A 19,473-nucleotide genomic window follows, 5' to 3' on the forward strand; every position below is an offset into this window, starting at 1 on the left:
TTTTTTATATGGTTATTATCATCTACATGTAGAGGAGACAGAACTGAAATCATTTATAGATGCAGTGATAGTTACGTGAGAGAAATTTCTGATTTGCAAGCAGTTCTTTTCTCTGAACTGTTCACGTTTTGTCCCGTGACTCATGCAGTGAAATGGCTTTTATTGACCATGTGTGATGCAGGACTGATGTCATTTCTGCATGCATGTGACTTTCATTCATACATGACTCGCGTCTCATTTCTGAGCAATTTATTCTTGATTTCAGTGGAAACATAAGAATAAGTGAACTGAAAGAGATGAAGATGGTGAGAGAGAAAGGGCGGGAGGTGGGGAGGAAGTGTGAATCTGCTGTGTGAGGCAAGATATCGTCCCGCGTTGATTCATCACGTCTCCCTGCTGGATTGTGAAGGGCCGTCTAATGAAGTTCAGGCCGTCAGAATGAAGGGACTAATTCTGATTTAGCTGAGCTAATGAACTTCCTCTCTCCTGGTGTGAGCGGCTCATGGGGCGGCCGACAAACTGACAGAGAGACACTGTGAGACGAGGAAAGAAAGAGTGTGTGAAATGCTTATTTGGTGAATGCCGAGAGGTATTAACATGAAGAGTGTGTGTGCTCTGAAATTATACTAATGCTTGGCTTTATGTATATCTGGTCTTGTATGTAAGCAGGATAAAGATATGTTCAAATTAGGTCTACATTTTTGGCACGAAAGCACTTACCAAACGATTTTAAATTGAAGCAGTATTCATGCACACTGAAAGGGACTGAAAACTGCATTTTAAGGGATTGTTCACCCAAAAATCAAAATGCTGTTATCATTGACTCACCCACCTTCTCTCTTCTGTTGAACTCAAAAGAAGGATTTTGAAGATTGTTGGCCACCAAACAGTTTCTGGTTTCCATTGACTCTCATGGTATATATATTTTTTCATTCTATGGAAGTCAATGGGCAGAAGAAAGGTTTGGAACAATGCGAGGGTGAGTAAATTATTAAACATCTTCATTTTTGGGTGAAGTATTCCTTTAAATTAAATCTGTCTATCCCATGAATGAATGCAAGTGTTCAGTTCAGTTAAAAATTGGAACAGCCTGATTTTGCTTGATGACATAGATTTTGATGACTGTATCCTGCATGCGTATGCATGCATCAAATCTAGGATCCCACAAATGTCTTTAATTTGGTAGATATCCCAGTCAAGAATTGTGAGAATGTTTATTTTATTTTATTTTCTATTTTAATAAGAATTCATGGTAACACTTTATTTTATGGACAAATTCTCACTATTAAATAGCATGCATATTACTAGCATACTGCCTGTTTATTAGTACTTATAAAGCACATTTTAATGCCTTATTCTGCATGATAACATTTCAGATCCCTTAATCCACCCAATACCTAAATTTAACAACTACCTTACTAGCAATCAATAAGAAACAAATTAGGAGTTTAATGAGGCAAAAGTCATAGTTAATAGTTAATATTGAGAACTTAAAATAAAGTGTGTCAAAATTCATAATGACTTCATGCCACTGAATATAAAGTAATGCATGTATTAAAATTCAGCCTCCCAGTGTACATTATAATGTGGGATTTCTTTAGTCCTTTGATAACTGTATGAATGTCTTTTGTCTCTTAATCAGTAATGAGATATCAATCTCGCATGTAGATCACATGCAGAAACACTACAGCATTCCTAAATAAAGTATAGCTCAGATCCTTCATTAATCATCCATGTTTGATTTGATAAAGTTTCCCCTATAAAGCCCTCTTAAACTATTTTCAGCGTTAAATGAATAAACACACGGCAGCCCGCCTGAGCTGCTGAAGTCATCAGGGAAATCACACACACAGGAGGAGGAGTCAGTGTTTAACTCCCAGGGCTTTAATCACTGTTAATTTGGCTCATCATGTATTAAGAGATGCACGACTCCCTCAGTGAGCTGTTCTCAGGTCAGTATCTGCCGCCGTATTGCTGCAGCATCACATGTATCCATTGAAGATCAGCCAATCTCAGAATGCATTATGACAAACTCTTTATATCTATTTCAAACATACATATTGTTCTTTAAACTCTGTTCAGCAATCTGCTGGAAATAGAGCTCTGCCATCATGAAAAAAAAGTAACGTTTTAAAAGTTATTACAAATGAAAACAGTTTATACTTTAGAATTACACAGATATCTAGAGACCAGAATATGGTGGTAGAGGTCGGCTCTATTGAATTGGCAGCCGTGTAAACAACATAACAACCTCCCAGCAATGCCCTGGCAATCGCCCATAGCACGCCGGCATTGTGAAGGTGACTCCTGCATGGGCAAACCACTCGCATTAATGAAAAAAATGAAGTTTTATGTGTGTTGTAACCAGTCTAGTATTGTGTTTGGGTGCTGAAGGTGTGTTTGAAGATCCTGTCACTGCTCACTCTATGCTAAATGCCATCTGTGGCCACCTGTGCCAACGACTCCTCTGGGGTTTCTCCCATGTGCCAGTGCAACCACATATGCCCACACAGACCTTCAAGATCAGACCAGCTCTGAAATCACCGATAACATCAACTCCACTGTATACATGCAATCTTTAATTGTGCTTTGAACAAAGCTTATTTTCCCCTTATAGAGTCTCAAGTGATCACATTCTAGGTTTATGACTAAAACATGAATTGTGTTCAGTAAATCAGGGATTCAGTCAGTATTGTCATGTCGAAAATTAGGAAATTAAAATAAGTGAATAATAATAATAAAAAAAAAAAAAAAATGAATCAAATGCATGTATATCAGAACCAAAATATTATTAGTATTTTTTTAATCCGTTCTGAATCATTTTTTATTGTTTTAGAAACAATACAGGAGTTATTTAAATAAATACTCATAATAAAAAAATTAATTAAATAAAAAAATTATAATTTATAATTGTTTGACTATTTTACGTTGAGGTACAAAGTTTTTACTATTTTTTTATTTATTTGTTTGTTTGTTGGAAATGCTGGTTACAAAGTGTATTATTATATAAGTGTATTATTCAAATCTTTGTTTCCAGTCCTGTAAATTATGAAACAGATTGCAAAAATTAAAGATCTTTTAAAAGTAATATGATATAAATATAATATAAAAGTAAAAAATGAGCATCTGACATGGTTTCAATGTCTCCTGTTTAGTTTTGACCGATGTTCATTTCATGAGGATGCTTAAAATGCACTGCAAATCATATTGTGTATCTTTGAGACATTTCCAGTGATGCAGTTTGTGTTTGTGTTTTTCTGTCTTTTTCCAGAGGAAGGTCTCATTCATGAATGTAAACTATGCAGTCAAACCTTCGACTCTCCAGCGAAACTGCAGTGTCACCTCATCGAGCACAGCTTTGAAGGCATGGGAGGCACCTTCAAGTGTCCCGTCTGCTTCATAGGTACATCTTTATATTCGTGTGTGTGTGTGTGTGTGTGTGCGCGTATGCCAGAGCAGAACTAAAATCATAGTCTTTCATATAATATATATATATATATATGATATATAATAACACCCATAGTTTATTTTACTTTTTTTTATTAATAAGCAACAGTTTTCCACATCTTAGAATGATCAAAACATCAAACCTTTGAAATAACACAAATGAAATTATGATTCTGTTGACACTGGGTATTCTTTCACGAGCTGCACCATAGGATACATTGTGAACACCAAATTCAGATGCATACTGGAAACTGGTTTTCCCCTATCAAGATCCTCCATGCAATTTTCTCCATGCATTTAAGATCACACACAGACATTGATTTCCTCAGACTGGTACTGTGACAGAGGCTGACGAGTGCATGCAGTATTAGTGGATGTTGGTGTCAATGATCTGCTCTGTCTCTGGATGTGAAGGAGGAAAGCGTCTCATCTCTGGTGTCAGCAGGGTTAACTGTCTGCATGATGAAATCCCAGAGCTCACAGAGGCTGTTTGCTGCTCAGTGTGCAAAGCTTCATTTCAGACTGTTGCTTAAGTCGGGCTTTCACAAACACCTGGACCTTTATGATTGAGCTGTATTCAAACAATCAAAATATACTCTCAGAAATAAAGGTTAGCCTTTGTACCTTGTGTACCTCCCAAGGGTGTGTATTAGTACCTTTAATGTAAATATGTGACCCTGGACCACAAAAGCAGTCAAAGGATTAATTTTTTGAAAGCTCAATAAATAGGCTTTTCCAAAATACATTTGTTAGGATAGAACTACATTTGTCCGGTACCATCCCAGTGATATATCCTTTCTTTTTTCTGAGTGTATATAAAAGTATGTTCAGGAATTGTTCATTCTGGTCAGTCAGATCTTATTCACTTCGCTTATTCACTTATGATATTCACTTTGCTTTGTAACATTACTTAGGACAAATTTGGAAAACTCTGGTCAGTATCAAAATTCTGTAGGTATTTTATTTTATTTTAATTTTTTTAACGTTAAATGTCTTCATATGCAGTTAAGATTCGATCCAAACCAACAAGCACTGAATCACCACTTTACATCAATTTGAAGCAAATAAATGTTTTGAAAATTAAACAAAGGGACTAGATTATGTATGTATTGAATTAATGAAAGAATTGTGAAAAATGTCATCAAATCACCCAGTGGTACAACTGCTATGATTGGATATGAGTTTTATATATTAAAATAAGAGATGCATGCAGATGTACTTCGAAAACAATACGGGTCATTTTGGTTAAAAACCTGTCATATCACATGATCTGAAACAGATGAAGCAATAGTGACACATTATAAAAACACTATATCACAACTTTTCATCTACTGAAAGTACATTAATAATACTGCAAGTACAGAAATATGCTTTTTCAGCTGAACCATCGGTATGTTGGTAATCCATAGAATGCACTGTACTTCAGTCCCTCACAGCCTTATTTTCATTCCCGGCAAAAATCAAATATGGTGCTACCCTGACTAAAGTCTATGTGGGCCACAAAGTTGTTAGTTCCTGCAGAGAGCCTGGTTTCCATTGCATATATTTGCGATGTTATATGAGAGTTACTGTTAAGATTCAATTCCATTATCAGCAAGTTTAGCATGAATTGCTGATCTGTAGAATTGTGGTTAGCGTTTACATCAGGAATTCAACGAATGTTGAATCACATTTGCAGTTTCTACAGACAAACAGTTTTCTGTCATTTATAGCATTGCTTCACAACCTCAAAGCCTTTGGTAGGTCTGCATTAAAAGGTTTTTGCCTTTCTCTATGGAGAAAATCCTTGTTTGAGAAGGTTTGAGAAGCCCTGATTCAGGAGCTACATAAAGCATATAACTTTAAACCTTAAGCTGCATCTTATCAATCACTTTATCTTGATGTATTTCTCTACTGCCGCCTCAACAACATGTTTCATTTGTCTCTCTCTGTCTTTCTCTGCTTCTCTCATTCTTACTGACTTGATCTACAGGGCTTTTTTTTCTTCATTTTGGCTTTATTTGGTGTTGGTGCCTGACAGACAGGTCCCACATCTCCTTCCGCACTCATATTGATCATGCAGCAGAGAGAGAAAGAGAGAGAAAAGAAAGCAGCTCTGTGAGGACAGCATCCGCACTGCAGAAATCATGACAAACATATGAACACATGCGTCACACAAACATCCCAACACTGATCTAGGGGTGTTTTCACACTAGTTAGATCATTTAATTTGTGCAAAATGTGTTTTCTGAAATTGGATTCTGCTTGAAAACAGTAGCCTGGGGTTTGATCAATTGTGTGAGTGCTTTCTAACTCACCTTGCCAGCAAGTGCGACTGATGCCCTGCACTGAGTGTATTTTCATTGCTGCTTGTCTCCACAGAAGCCTCCTTCAGACAGCTGATCGCATTCTTTGCATCTCTTGTATTAACATGATGCAAACACCGTTCTGTGCTTCTTGAGGTTTGGTAGTAAAACAAAAATCTCCTTTTGAGTGGTTATTTATACACAGTGGTAATCAGCTGCTGTTTTGACAACAATCTATTGTGGTTCCAAATATGGCAAAAACAAAATCTATATAATAAAGATTTTCAAGCGTTTGAAAATATATTTTGCCATCCACACATACATTCAGATGTCAGATGTCAAAAATTGCAATATATATGAAGAAATGTCATTTTTTTTAATTTTTATAAATCTAGTTTTCATCTCTAGTAGGCTGTTCCATCCACATTTACGTTTAGCTCAAATTTAGGCTGTAAGACTGGAAATGTGTTTTCTGGACCCTGAAATACATTTCAAATATATTTTGGTATATGAAGGCTAAAAACTAAATATATTTTCAAATTAAAAATATATTTCATTGCGCTTTACTGTTTTCAACATATTTGGCATGTATTAAGATATATTTTGGATGGGGAGAAAAATGTGCATGGGTCAGAGTCAAATATAATGAATTTAATATATATATATATATATATATAATATATAAGACACACCTTCAGGGATGTTCCAGGGTCGGAACTGAAATTATCAAACCTAGTGTGAGACTCAGCTGAAACGTTTATGCTATATTATGAAGAATATGGTGGCCTTTCAATTCAACTCATTCTCTCAGTCCTCTACAGGCACAAATAATGATCATAAGCAACAGGGACGTGCACAGACATTTTGAGGGGCAGGGGCTCGAGTGAAATAAAGGGCACTTCTCATAATTTTTTTTTTAAACAAAAAAGTATATATATATATATATATATATATATATATATATATAATAAACGCAACTCTGACTTCCTTTTAAAAAAAAATTATTTAAAAAGTTAATTTTATCTTCCTCAAACTCACGCAATTGTTTCATTTTCAAAAGATGTCTACAAAATAATCAGTTCACAGAAACCATGGTCTCCTTAGTATTCACTAGGTTTATAGAGCAGCAAAGGAAACCATTCCACAATCTGCATGTTCTGAACACATTCTCTATGCTACTAGTTTCAAGTATATATGAAGAGTTCAGATGCAAAAGCCTCTAAGTGCCATCTGAAATTTTCTTATGAGCTTTTTTTTTTCAAGCTCGTATTTAAGTTCAGTAATTTACTTTATTAATAGGTAATTTCCATTGCCAGTAATGTGAAATAAGTGAACATAAACATACAAGCTTGATAAAAATGATCATTATTGAAGGAAATTTCAGATGGCACTTAGAGGATTTTTCATCTGAACTCTTCATATTTAGAATAACCTAAATAACTGCATCAAACAGAGGGGCGTGTTTTACTAATAATTTGTTTATTTTTGCACAAGGCACTACATCGTTTTAATTATTTTGGTGTTATCAGAATACATAACTTTAAAATTAAACTTACCAAAATAATTGAGTAAAAATTCAATAAAAGCCAATGTCATGTATGTATTTGTGGCGGCATGGAATACTATTTTATAAAGGTTTCGAGGAAATAAAAAAAGTTAAATTACTTAAATAGTTAATTTATAAATATTGTTATTTTTAAAGTTTAATGTTAACTTATTTCTACTCTGTTTTATTTATTAATGTACCAGATGCAGTTACTCAGATTTACTGCATTTTTTAGAGTGTATCCTCCATCTGTTTGCATCTGTAGATTTCTTCTAAATTCACCAATTTAGATTTCTACATTTCAGGGGGAAAGACTCTTGATGGAAGTCAATAACTGGGGACGTTCTGTATGCAAATTAGGCGTCAACTAGTTAAAGTGCGCACATTTGCATCTAATTGACAGGGAAATGCAGGTAAATAGGATAAACAAAATAACTAAAGCATATCACCTGGTGGTGATATATGCTTATTTTATTAACTTATTTTATTACATGGCTTGGTTGAATTCCAATGTAGAATGCGGTGTGTTATAACCAACAGTATAACAGACCGTTGCCATGAAAAACAGAGCGTTGCTATGGACTCACAGGATTCTAACCGTAGAGACGGAGCGGACTATTTTCTTTAGCGGAAGCAATACATTCGGGTTTAACAATCGGGGGAGAGGGAGAGGGAGCGCTTCAGAACTCCTGACCTGATATTTAGATACTATATTTCAATAAATATATTTGTTTGACAGGGAAGCTGTGTGCAAACAGAAATATATATTATTTTTCAAAAATAAAAAAAAGCATCCCAGAAAAAAGGGCACTTTCTCTCCAGGAATAAAAAGGGCAGGTGCTCAAGCCCCCTTTCATGTCTATGTGTGCACGTGCCTGATAAGCAATATCATTTCACCAGTTGAAAATCAGAAATTATATACAATTTTAATGCATTATTTCAAGTCGACCAGTTTTAATAGAAGCATTTGTTTGGGGACTGCAGCCTGAGAGAGCGGAGGCAGGCATGAAGTAATGCGGATGGGGAAGGACATACACAGTGTGATCATGCAAAGCGAGGGAGGAGGAGAGAGGGAGGAAGGAGGTAAAAGAAGAGTCGAGGAGCCATCCAGAGGCAGCGGGGAGATGTCAGAAGTGTCGCTCTCGCGGGACACATTTGACAGCTATGTGAAGTCAGGCAGCCCGCAGCTGAAAGTAGCTCCGATCACCCTGGAGGAAGCCAAGCGCAGAACAAACACTCGGCATGCCACTTATGAGCTTTTGTCTCACTTTACACAACAAAACACTACTGTTTTACACTCAGTTGTGTGCACAATGATGCTGCCTGGCCCTGGGTTTGTAAATGTGTGCCCATCAATACAAAAAAAAAATTACTTCTTGTACAATACATTTAATTATACTTTTTCTACCAAATCATTCATTGGTTCCCTAATACCGAGTTAACCAATTAATATGAAAGCCTTGCTATATAAATGTATTTGTATAAATGAAATAAGAAAATCTGTGCATTCATTATTCTCATGGATGGCTGGAATCATCAACATGAAAATTTAATAGTCTAAAACTATTTTTTAAATCAATGGAGCTGCGCTCTAATATTAGCATGCATAAGTAACATCCCATAATCTCATTCTGCACATTTGTGATCCTTACTGTAAAGTGTGACCTACTTCTATTCTAAATTACTCAGTGTATTACATGTTTGTAGGCTTTTTATTAACGTTATATAACTGTAAAATAGCATTTCTTAGGAACTATTGGTGGACTTTATTTAAAATGTGCAGAATATTTATTTGCATTACATAAGTCGTAGCACATTCATCAAACAAACGATCAAAACCCCCAAACACCCACATTAACATTTTTTGTAAGAACAGAAGAATACACTACATTTTCCTCGGCAATATGTAATGGGAAAACTGAAAAGCCATCTTGAATATCTTTAATGTGTTTTTTCACGGACACACACTGAAGTCCTTAATTTGTTGTCCTTGCTTTCACATTGGATGCTTTGTCTCTTGACAAACAGTGCAGTTTGGCACTGTAGAGTACAGATCCCATTCATGGCCTCCATAGAGGTATTGAGTTTTAGTAACAAATAAACATTTAGCAATATGTAAAATTTAGCATATATAAACAATGACATGGAAATTTAGTGGCGTCTTTTCTTCCTTATGTCATTTATCTGCGTGAAACAGCTTTTTGAAATGTAGGGCATGGCTTGAATTTGTCCATTGGGAAATGATTGGACTGTAGAAAGTGTTGGCTTTTCTTGGCAAAGTATTGCGGTTGTTTTATGTGAGAAGGGTTAAAATGCATCTGACCATGGCATGACCTTATTGGCCAACCCTCGCTCAGATTTACACAAGTAACCATTATCTGCATGGTTGAAAACAAATCACGTCCATCTCTCTTTCTCTCTCTCTCTCTCTCTCTCTCTCTCTCTCTCATTTATGCTCATATTCAGGATCTCAAACCCATTTTACATGTATGATTTGAATTAGAAGACACAGGTTCTCATTGACACTAATAAAGGTTGTTTGGTAGCAGTGAACATCAAAGTTTGGTTTAAATCCACACAGTGACATGAAGGCAAACAGTTGTTTATCCCTCGTAAGAAATTCAGACGAAGACCAGAACTCACTCTTTACATCAGAGACACGACTTGTTGTGTGTGTGTGTGTGTGTGTGACTAGCCACCCTTAACATATGGGTCTCTAAAAACAAACAGCATGTTTGAAGTACTCCTGTGAGAATTGCTGCATGCTCTCTCTCTCTCTCTCACACACAAACACACACACACAAACACGTTCAGAAGCTCTATGGCTTAATTAAAGCACACAGACGCACTATGTGTTTTAAGTGCCATTTCAAAGATTATATGTGACTGAAATCAGGCTACACATAAATAATGAGCCTGCATGAATATTAATAAAGTCAATATAATTAGCACTGTTGACTAAGAGAGACAGTGTTTTTGCATGTGAAAGTGACTGCAGTTCCTGTGCTTGTTTATGTCCCTACAGTGGCTCTAAATAAAGCGCATCATTATTCCTCACTGTTCACTATGACTCAAAACACCGACCGCTGACCATTATCCACTCAGACACAGAGCAGGGCTTGCCAAACCCTGGATGCTTCCAGCTGGATGGTGAATCAAAGCCGCATTACATTGGCAGAGTGTTTTGACCGAAAAAGTTGTGTGCAGGAGGGATTGATTCCCCCATGATGTGAAGGACTGGAAACATTCAGGTTTCCCAGCATCTTGATTCACTCATTCATGACAATACTTCTTTCATATGCTGCCAAACTGTAAAAACTGAGCTCGGAAAACAGAACATGTGTCTTTCCTCATTTGAACTGAGTAATATTATGAAAAAATAAATAAAAAAATAACCAGAGAGTACTTCCTCTGCATCCTCGTGTGTGTGTTTCATCATAAACACTACTGTAAAATGCTGGTTATGTGTTTGCTTTATTATATGTGATCCATGAAGAAAAGTGATTTGAGAGAAAAACTGAGAGAAATTTAAATTTTGTTTCAGACATTTCATACAACTTTTGTATTCTTTTGAAAGAGTAGTTTTATTGTATGTACACAGCAGTTGAAAGAAACCCTCACTCATTATTTATTATAACTGCATTCTACGTATTTTAATAATAGCAAACTCAGTAAAACTATGAAATAACATGGAAGTATATAAATTATGCTGAGATCAATCATGTACAACAAATTTGTGACTTTTTTAAAGTTTCCAACCTCTGTCATTTCTTTCTTTCTTTTATTTATTTATGTATACTTTTATTCATCAGACACATTAAATTGATGAAAAGTGACAGAAAAGACATTTAAAAAAATGTACCTAAAAATACTAAGATTTTAAACTTTGTATTTATAAGGATCCTAAAAACTAAAAGTATCATGGTTTCCACAATAGATAGATAGATAGATAGATTAATAAAATTAAAATAATAAATAAATCAATCAAATGCAGAAACTGTTTTCAGCATTAATAATAATCTTGTGCAGCAAATCTTTATATTAGAATGGTTTCCGAAAAAGCATGTGGCACTGTGACAATCTCAGTCACATAGGAAACAGTTCATTTTAATTATAAAAAAATATATCAATATGTATTTTTTTTTATCAAGTAAATGCAGCCTTGTTGAGCAGAAGAGATTCTTTTAAAAGCATAAAAAATATTGTCTACTAATTTGTCTGCAGTACTAATTTCAAGAAAGTAAACATATTCCTGTGTGTCAAAAAGCTTTAAGATGCAAAACTGGAAAGATGTGATTTAACATGTGTTGTGTCTCGTTGCAGTTTTTGTGCAGGCCTGTAAACTGCAGCAGCACATCTTCACCGCGCACGGGCAGGAGGACAAGATCTACGACTGCTCACAATGCCCACTGAAGTTCTTCTTCCAAACCGAGCTTCAGGTGAGATGAACTGAGAATGAGGATGCCATGCTGAGATCACATGATCAGCCAAATAACCCCATCTTGACGTTTTGCATTGCAGAGCAAATAAAGGAAGAAATACAGTTGTAAATAGGGTGTGTTTGCAGTGGCATTAAGCAAAAAACTTGTGAATACGTGTCACTATAATGCTCAATACTAGCATCAGATCAGTCAGTGAAGCATGAACAAAACAAGGCAAAGCATCACTGGGATGGTTTAAAAATCAGTTTTGTAGCTGTAACACTGTGATGCGACACAAAGGAAATCTCATTGAAATCAGGCACTTGCTAATATAATATTAAACAATACAGGTCCTTCTCAAAAAATTAGCATATTGTGATAAAGTTCATTATTTTCCATAATGTAATGATAAAAATTAAACTTTCATATATTTTAGATTCATTGCACACCAACTGAAATATTTCAGGGCTTTTATTGTTTTAATACTGATGATTTTGGCATACAGCTCATGAAAACCCAAAATGCCTGTCTCAAAAAATTAGCATATCATGAAAAGGTTCTCTAAACAAGCTATTAACCTAATCATCTGAATCAACTAATGAACTCTAAACACCTGCAAAAGATTCCTGAGGCTTTTAAAAACTCCCAGCCTGGTTCATTACTCAAAACCGCAATCATGGGTAAGACTGCTGACCTGACTGCTGTCCAGAAGGCCATCATTGACACCCTCAAGCGAGAGGGAAAGACACAGAAAGACATTTCTGAACGAACAGGCTGTTCCCAGAGTGCTGTATCAAGGCACCTCAGTGGGAAGTCTGTGGGAAATAAAAAGTGTGGCAAAAAACGCTGCACAACGAGAAGAGGTGACCGGACCCTGAGGAAGATTGTGGAGAAGGACCGATTCCAGACCTTGGGGGACCTGCGGAAGCAGTGGACTGAGTCTGGAGTAGAAACATCCAGAGCCACCATGCACAGGCGTGTGCAGGAAATGGGCTACAGGTGCCGCATTCCCCAGGTCAAGCCACTTTTGAACCAGAAACAGCGGCAGGAGCGCCTGACCTGGGCTACAGAGAAGCAGCACTGGACTTTTGGACAAATGTTGCATGTCATTCAGAAATCAAGGTGCCAGAGTCTGGAGGAAGACTGGGGAGAAGGAAATGCCAAAATGTCTGAAGTCCAGTGTCAAGTACCCACAGTCAGTGATGGTCTGGGGTGCCATGTCAGCTGCTGGTGTTGGTCCACTGTGTTTTATCAAGGGCAGGGTCAATGCAGCTAGCTATCAGGAGATTTTGGAGCACTTCATGCTTCCATCTGCTGAAAAGCTTTATGGAGATGAATATTTCGTTTTTCAGCACGACCTGGCACCTGATCACAGTGCCAAAACCACTGGTAAATGTTTTACTGACCATGGTATTACTGTGCTCAATTGGCCTGCCAACTCTCCTGACCTGAACCCCATAAAGAATCTGTGGGATATTGTGAAGAGAAAGTTGAGAGACGCAAGACCCAACACTCTAGATGAGCCTAAGGCCGCTATCTAAGCATCCTGGGCCTCCATAACACCTCAGCAGTGCCACAGGCTGATTGCCTCCATGCCACGCCACATTGAAGCAGTCATTTCTGCAAAAGGATTCCCGACCAAGTATTGAGTGCATAACTGAACATAAGTATTTGAAGGTTGACTTTCTTTGTATTAAAAACACTTTTCTTTTATTGGTCGGATGAAATATGCTAATTTTTGGAGACAGGCATTTTGGGTTTTCATGAGCTGTATGCCAAAATCATCAGTATTAAAACAATAAAAGACCTGAAATATTTCAGTTGGTGTGCAATGAATCTAAAATATATGAAAGTTTAATTTTTATCATTACATTATGGAAAATAATGAACTTTATCACAATATGCTAATTTTTTGAGAAGGACCTGTATAATGATATATGCATTTTCCTGCAACTGTACAGTAATTAGTCATGTGACATTTACAGCTCCAGTGATTGGCTCCAAAAATAAACAGAGATGGCAGATTTCAAATTGCGTACTTCCTTTATCAGATAATAGTTCTATTGAGCGACTGCATTATTTTTCTGATATAATAGACCTCCCTAGATGAGTGCTGTGAATTTCTCATATTCATTTTTAAACCTGTCCCCTTTTCATACCATCTCTGTTATTCCCCCCTCTATACTTAAAGACTTTAATGAAAGAAAACAAACTATTACTTTGAAGAAAACAAGAATGAGACTAGCTAAGGAGCAGCTAAACATTTTAAAACCTACCTTTGCTTATAATCATACCACAATTCTGGCTTTTGCTTTTTGCTTCAAAATCTATATAGGATGGAAAACTGTATTGTGGCCCTCTTTACCTCGCACAATTTGAGGATTTACACCATGTTGATGGGAGTTCAGACATTTTTTATGTTAGTGTGACACCATGGCAATAAAAAGGATCTACAGTGGAGCTCTTAAAACAGATTCTTACCTTTACTGCTGTGATACATATTAACAGGTAGACAGCAGTGAATTCTCCTGATAGACAATGAGACATTTCATTGACAAATAAATGGGACAAGTTATCCACACATAATGAAACTAATCTTTCCTGGAACAGTATCTTTTTTTAGTGGCTGCAGCTCTCGTGGGAAATATGCTAGATATTGCGTGTTATAAATACAACACATTTTATATGATCTCATACATGTGGAATTTCAATGCTGTCTTTTACTCTGACTGAGAAAGGCCTTGTACTTATTTACCAGTTTTTACAGTCTCTGCAGTGTATAAGTGTGCACTGATGGACATTCAGAATATGAGAGCAATGTAATTTTAATGTGTCTTTTTAACACATCACATATATATACAATAATAAAGTATAATTATGCATAATTAGAAGCAACTAACACTAAACCAAACCCTAAACTAAGCTCTAAACCTATATTAAGTACATGTTGTTAATTAACACGTGTTTAATTACATTCTAACAAGGACAACTTAACATTAATAATAGCATATTATTAATATTATTGTGAACAGTTCATCAGTAAATGTTTCATAATTAACACCGGACATATGCAGGTCTTCTCCAATCATGTACTCAACTTATTAAACTCCACCCCCAAATGTTCATCTGAAGCCACGCCCTCATTTCAACATCCAATCAACAGCAAGTACATAAAACCAAGTTCCACCCTACATTTCGCTCCACTCAGATGTGCATCACAGTACAGATAAAAAGATCTGTTGCTACTTCCTTTTGTGTTTATTATTTTTATTTATTTGTGTTTTTTTAATTCAGAGACAATAATTCGTAATCATAAATAATATCAAAAAAATGTCAAATCTCAAACATCTGGTTATCTGAAAGAGGAAATGAAGAAGTAAGCCAAGTTTACATTATTTAGTCTGCTTCAAATAAAAAAAGAACAAATAAATAACAAACATGATTAATGTAACCGTTTTATAGAAAAAAATGATGTTTTGTTAAAGCTTTTGGAGCAAAGTCACTGACATCTTGCAATAACACAGCGTTGGTAAGTGATGTTATATAAGCATTTCTTTACTTTTTGAACACACAAATGTTATTTTAACACACACGTGTGTTTGGTTTTTAACATAAATTGGATAAATATCCAACACTGAACTTTTGATCATGGTGTGCCAAACATTTGTTTTCACGTTTTTTTCTTCACTCACACACACACACACACACACACACACACACACACACACACACACACACACACACACACACACACACACACACACACGCACACACACACACACACCCGCACACACACGTAAACACACGCACACACGTAAACACCACACACGTAAACACACGCACACACACACACACGTAAACACACGCACACACGTAAACACACGCACACACACACACACACACACACACACACACACACACACACACACACACACACGTAATAGTGGAAATCAGTTAAATATCACTAAATGATGAAAACTTGACTGACTGCATCACTCCCACTGCTTGCTTGTAACAGTTGAGAAAGATCATGATCTGAGGGTTTACTTTGCTGTCAGAATCGCACTTATCTGTCCATCAGAAAGTCAAGGTTGTTTTCTTTGGACTGCTGTATTGTGTGGGATCTTTTTTCTGAGGTCACTCGGACGGATGGATACAGAGATGTTTTATTTATTTGTTTTGAGCTCATATAGGTGAAGATGAAGGGCTGTGACAGACCGTCTGCCCCCTACCCAAACTCCTCATGCCCTGAGCTCAGCGAGGAGTCACCGCATCTCCACTGACCTGCCAAGAGCATGATGGGAAAAACTCCTTGCCTTTACTCCCGTATACACACAGTTACATACCTTATGTATCCCTACTCATAACACACACACCGAAATACAAAACTGGATGTTACTTGTTAGTGACATTTGATGAATGTGCTTAAATCTGGCCTAATGTCATGAGCCTCTTTAGATTCAAGAGTTGAATGGCTCTACAGGTCAATACATTTCTGCATAATTTGTCAAATAGCATATAATAAACTTCATAATCTCCTGCTGTCCTTAAATTTTTTGGACCATTCTGAAAGTAATGTTCATGTACTGATGTGCTTGGCCCCATAATTCCTCCCATACTATAATGTTTAAATATTTGCTTATAATATTAGCTACATCTCATAAATCATATGATGCATCTCTGTCTAAGAAACAAATAGCATCTGCTGATAGGACCCTTTAATTGCAACCAGTCATTTCTACCATTTCTTCATTATTTTATGAATTGCAACTGTGATTAATTAAATATAAAATGTTAAATATAATTATGCTTACTGCCCGCTTTCTGTGGGTGGTCCTTTATTAAAAATAAATTAATAAATTAATTAATTATTTTTATCATATTTGTAGGCGTTAATAAAGCATTAATTGAAATGTGTGCTTGACTGAGATGATGTATAATTGCATTTTATTTAGTTCACTTTAGACATTCTACGAACTATAAGTAACTTTGGATTTAATTATGTAATTAAATGTAATTATAAAATGTAAATGTGACAGTGCTATTTTACTGCAATCAGGTTAAACTGAATGGGATAAGATGCAGCTTTTTGCACTGAAGCAATTTCTTAATTAATCAGGTCAACAAAAACGCTCCGATTAATTCATGACAGCAGCTACGTGAAAAACTAAATCCATGTTTCCCTGAATATTTTTAACAGCATTCACAGCGGACAAAACAACGAACCCAGTTTTCTAACAGTAGTTTTCTATCACTCAGACTTTTGACATTAACTCCGAATTTCTAGCTTAGAGTTCATTTTGAAGCACAACAAGAATCAAACCAGGTTTAAGATTGCTCAGATGTTTTTAAAATACGATCCGTACACAAAAGTGTAATGAAAGTGCCAATATTTCCCAAGAGTGACACACAGATGCAGGTAGATCAGATACAGACAGCAGCAAACCGCAGCGTCCTGCGAGAGTTTGCGTGTGTGTTTGTGTTTGTTCCCGCCTCTGGCTGGGTCTGATGTGTGTCTGCAAACACATCGTCTTGAGATGGTGACAAACCCTATGAGCACGCTCATGCTCTGCTTATCACCGCTGGGAGACGCACAATCCAAACAGACAGGTTTGATCTGTGACACACTTCTGCTTCCTGTAAACGTGCTGTGAACTTTTTACAAGCAATTCTGCTAATGTGAAATAAAAGATAGTTTGCTTCAGCATTGTCAGGATGCACGCCGATGCTGTGCAAATGTTTCAATTAAAGTCATTTAGCAGAATTACTACTGATGGCATTATTGGGTAAAGTGAATCTTGGGCTAACTGTAAAAACTCATGTGCAAGAGTCCATCTAAAACTATTTTAAGCAGCATTTTCAAACTGCATTGTTGTGCATGCAGCTATGATGAATTCATATAAAAACCTTTGTACTTTATTTTATCTCACTTTATTTTTTATATATATTGCTGCTTTGTCACATGATTGTAAATTGCAAAATGTGTGACTAACTTCCTTGTGTGACCATTTCATGTACTTTTGTTAACCGCCTTGATGGAGGGCATTTTGTGAATTTATTCATCCCCTTGGGGAAATGTTGTTCAGTGACTTGTTTCAAAATGCAGTTAAAAAAGACAATGCAGCATAAATATTTACAGTAGAACAATACAATGTCACAGCAATTGACCAAGAAATGCTAATGAGACCTGAATGAGACCCGCTCACTTAGAAAAGGGCAAGAGAAAAAGAAAATCATCCTCTTTCCTAACTTTTAAGAACCTCACTGCCTGTAATAAAAGAGATTTTGTTAAACCAGAGCTGCCTTAAGCAAGTTTGTGTGTTTGTTTTTTTCCCCTAAATCAAAAAAGAACTGTGCAGAACCACACAGGCAATGTAATATAATGAATAAATATGACTACATCAAATGAATGTTGATTGTTCAAACCTGTCTGATTCATGTGTTCAAGTGGGTGTTCACACAAACGCAGTGTGAACACATTGTCATCTGGGCTGAATGTTTTAAGGTGAATTAAGAAACTGTTAAAGCGCTGATTAACTTGCATTGTGTTTCCTTTTCCAGAACCACAGTCTGAGTCTGCACAGCAGTTAACAACAGAACCCCCTGGACGAGAATCAAGACCCCATCATGACCCAAAAAATATATGAACATTGCATTTTTGTGTTGCACTCAGTCAAACAAAACAATTATAAAGAAATGAAGGCAGGGTAGATGTTTGACATTCAGTGTTCCAACAACCTATTTGTTAGTATTATATTTTGCTTTTCCTTTTCTTGTAAAGTTTTAAATTTCTATTGTTAAAACTAAACGTGTTTAAACATTACAAAAGAAACCAGATTGAGCAGATTTGAGAAAGAATCTGTGCTCACAAAACAAGAAGATATCAGGAAAACTGAGCCAAGCCTGCCTCATGTGACCAGAACACCAAACATCAAACTTTTGTTTGAAATGAAATATAAATAATAATATGTCGAATATATGCAAAATCAGAACCGTACAGAAGCAGCAGTAATCCAATCCTAATGATCTTATACTGAGGCCATTTCTCACAGTTAGAGAAACTGTTGTCCGTCCATGTTGACTTGTATATTTCTGTTTTAAATGTTTACTGCTTGCTGAAGTCTGGATGTGTCTGGAATGTTTTTTTCTATAAGGAAGAGGGTGAGGACTTTTATTCTCTGTTGTCTCCATTTGTCTCATTGGGTTTGGCTACACAAATGCTGTCAGGAGCATGTCATGGCTGACTGATGTGTAATGCCCTACTCCAACTGTATCGACGTTGTGTCTAATATGTACAGTGTATACCAGTTTTACATTAAATGAAATTGAAATGTACTTTTGCAGCACTCCATACTTTTATGGATGTTCTTGTTTTGAGCTGACTCTATACACACTTGATAAGTGGCAACTGGAAAATTGGAAGACTTTTATTAAATGTCATGACATGTCAATTACAAAAATAAAATAAAAATAAAAAATGGTTCTATAAAAAGATTTAACTGAGGTCCGATTTGTTCAACCTTTTTGTGTTCTCATGTGATGGAAAAGATTAAAATTGTATGAAGATCTGCTGTGTTTTTTCCAAAGATGTTTCATTACTGTTTTTTTTTGTATGTTCTTTTCCCAAACAATATATAAAAATTAAAATATTTTTTCAAATAATAATAATAATAATATACACACACACACACACACACACACACACACACACACAAACACACACACACACCCCATACTCAATGCCCAATGATTTTTTTTAAGTGACACTTTCCAT

The 19,473-nt window shown here is 36.1% G+C and overlaps 1 protein-coding gene across 1 annotated transcript in view; it reads left to right on the forward strand.

Annotated features, from left to right (window-relative positions):
* The window catches only part of LOC132155294 (zinc finger protein 521-like), an 81,033-nt gene extending 61,840 nt beyond the window's left edge, over positions 1 to 19,193 (forward strand). Inside the window, exons 4-6 of the mRNA XM_059564172.1 lie at positions 3,272 to 3,403; positions 11,602 to 11,717; positions 18,261 to 19,193. Of these exons, the coding sequence (XP_059420155.1) occupies positions 3,272 to 3,403; positions 11,602 to 11,717; positions 18,261 to 18,290 (278 nt within the window). The 3' untranslated portion in view covers positions 18,291 to 19,193. The remainder of the gene's footprint in view (positions 1 to 3,271; positions 3,404 to 11,601; positions 11,718 to 18,260) is intronic.
* The last annotated feature ends 280 nt before the right edge of the window (positions 19,194 to 19,473 follow it).

The sequence above is a fragment of the Carassius carassius genome, chromosome 12 (assembly GCF_963082965.1).
Source record: "Carassius carassius chromosome 12, fCarCar2.1, whole genome shotgun sequence".
In the NCBI taxonomy this organism is placed as follows: domain Eukaryota; kingdom Metazoa; phylum Chordata; class Actinopteri; order Cypriniformes; family Cyprinidae; genus Carassius; species Carassius carassius.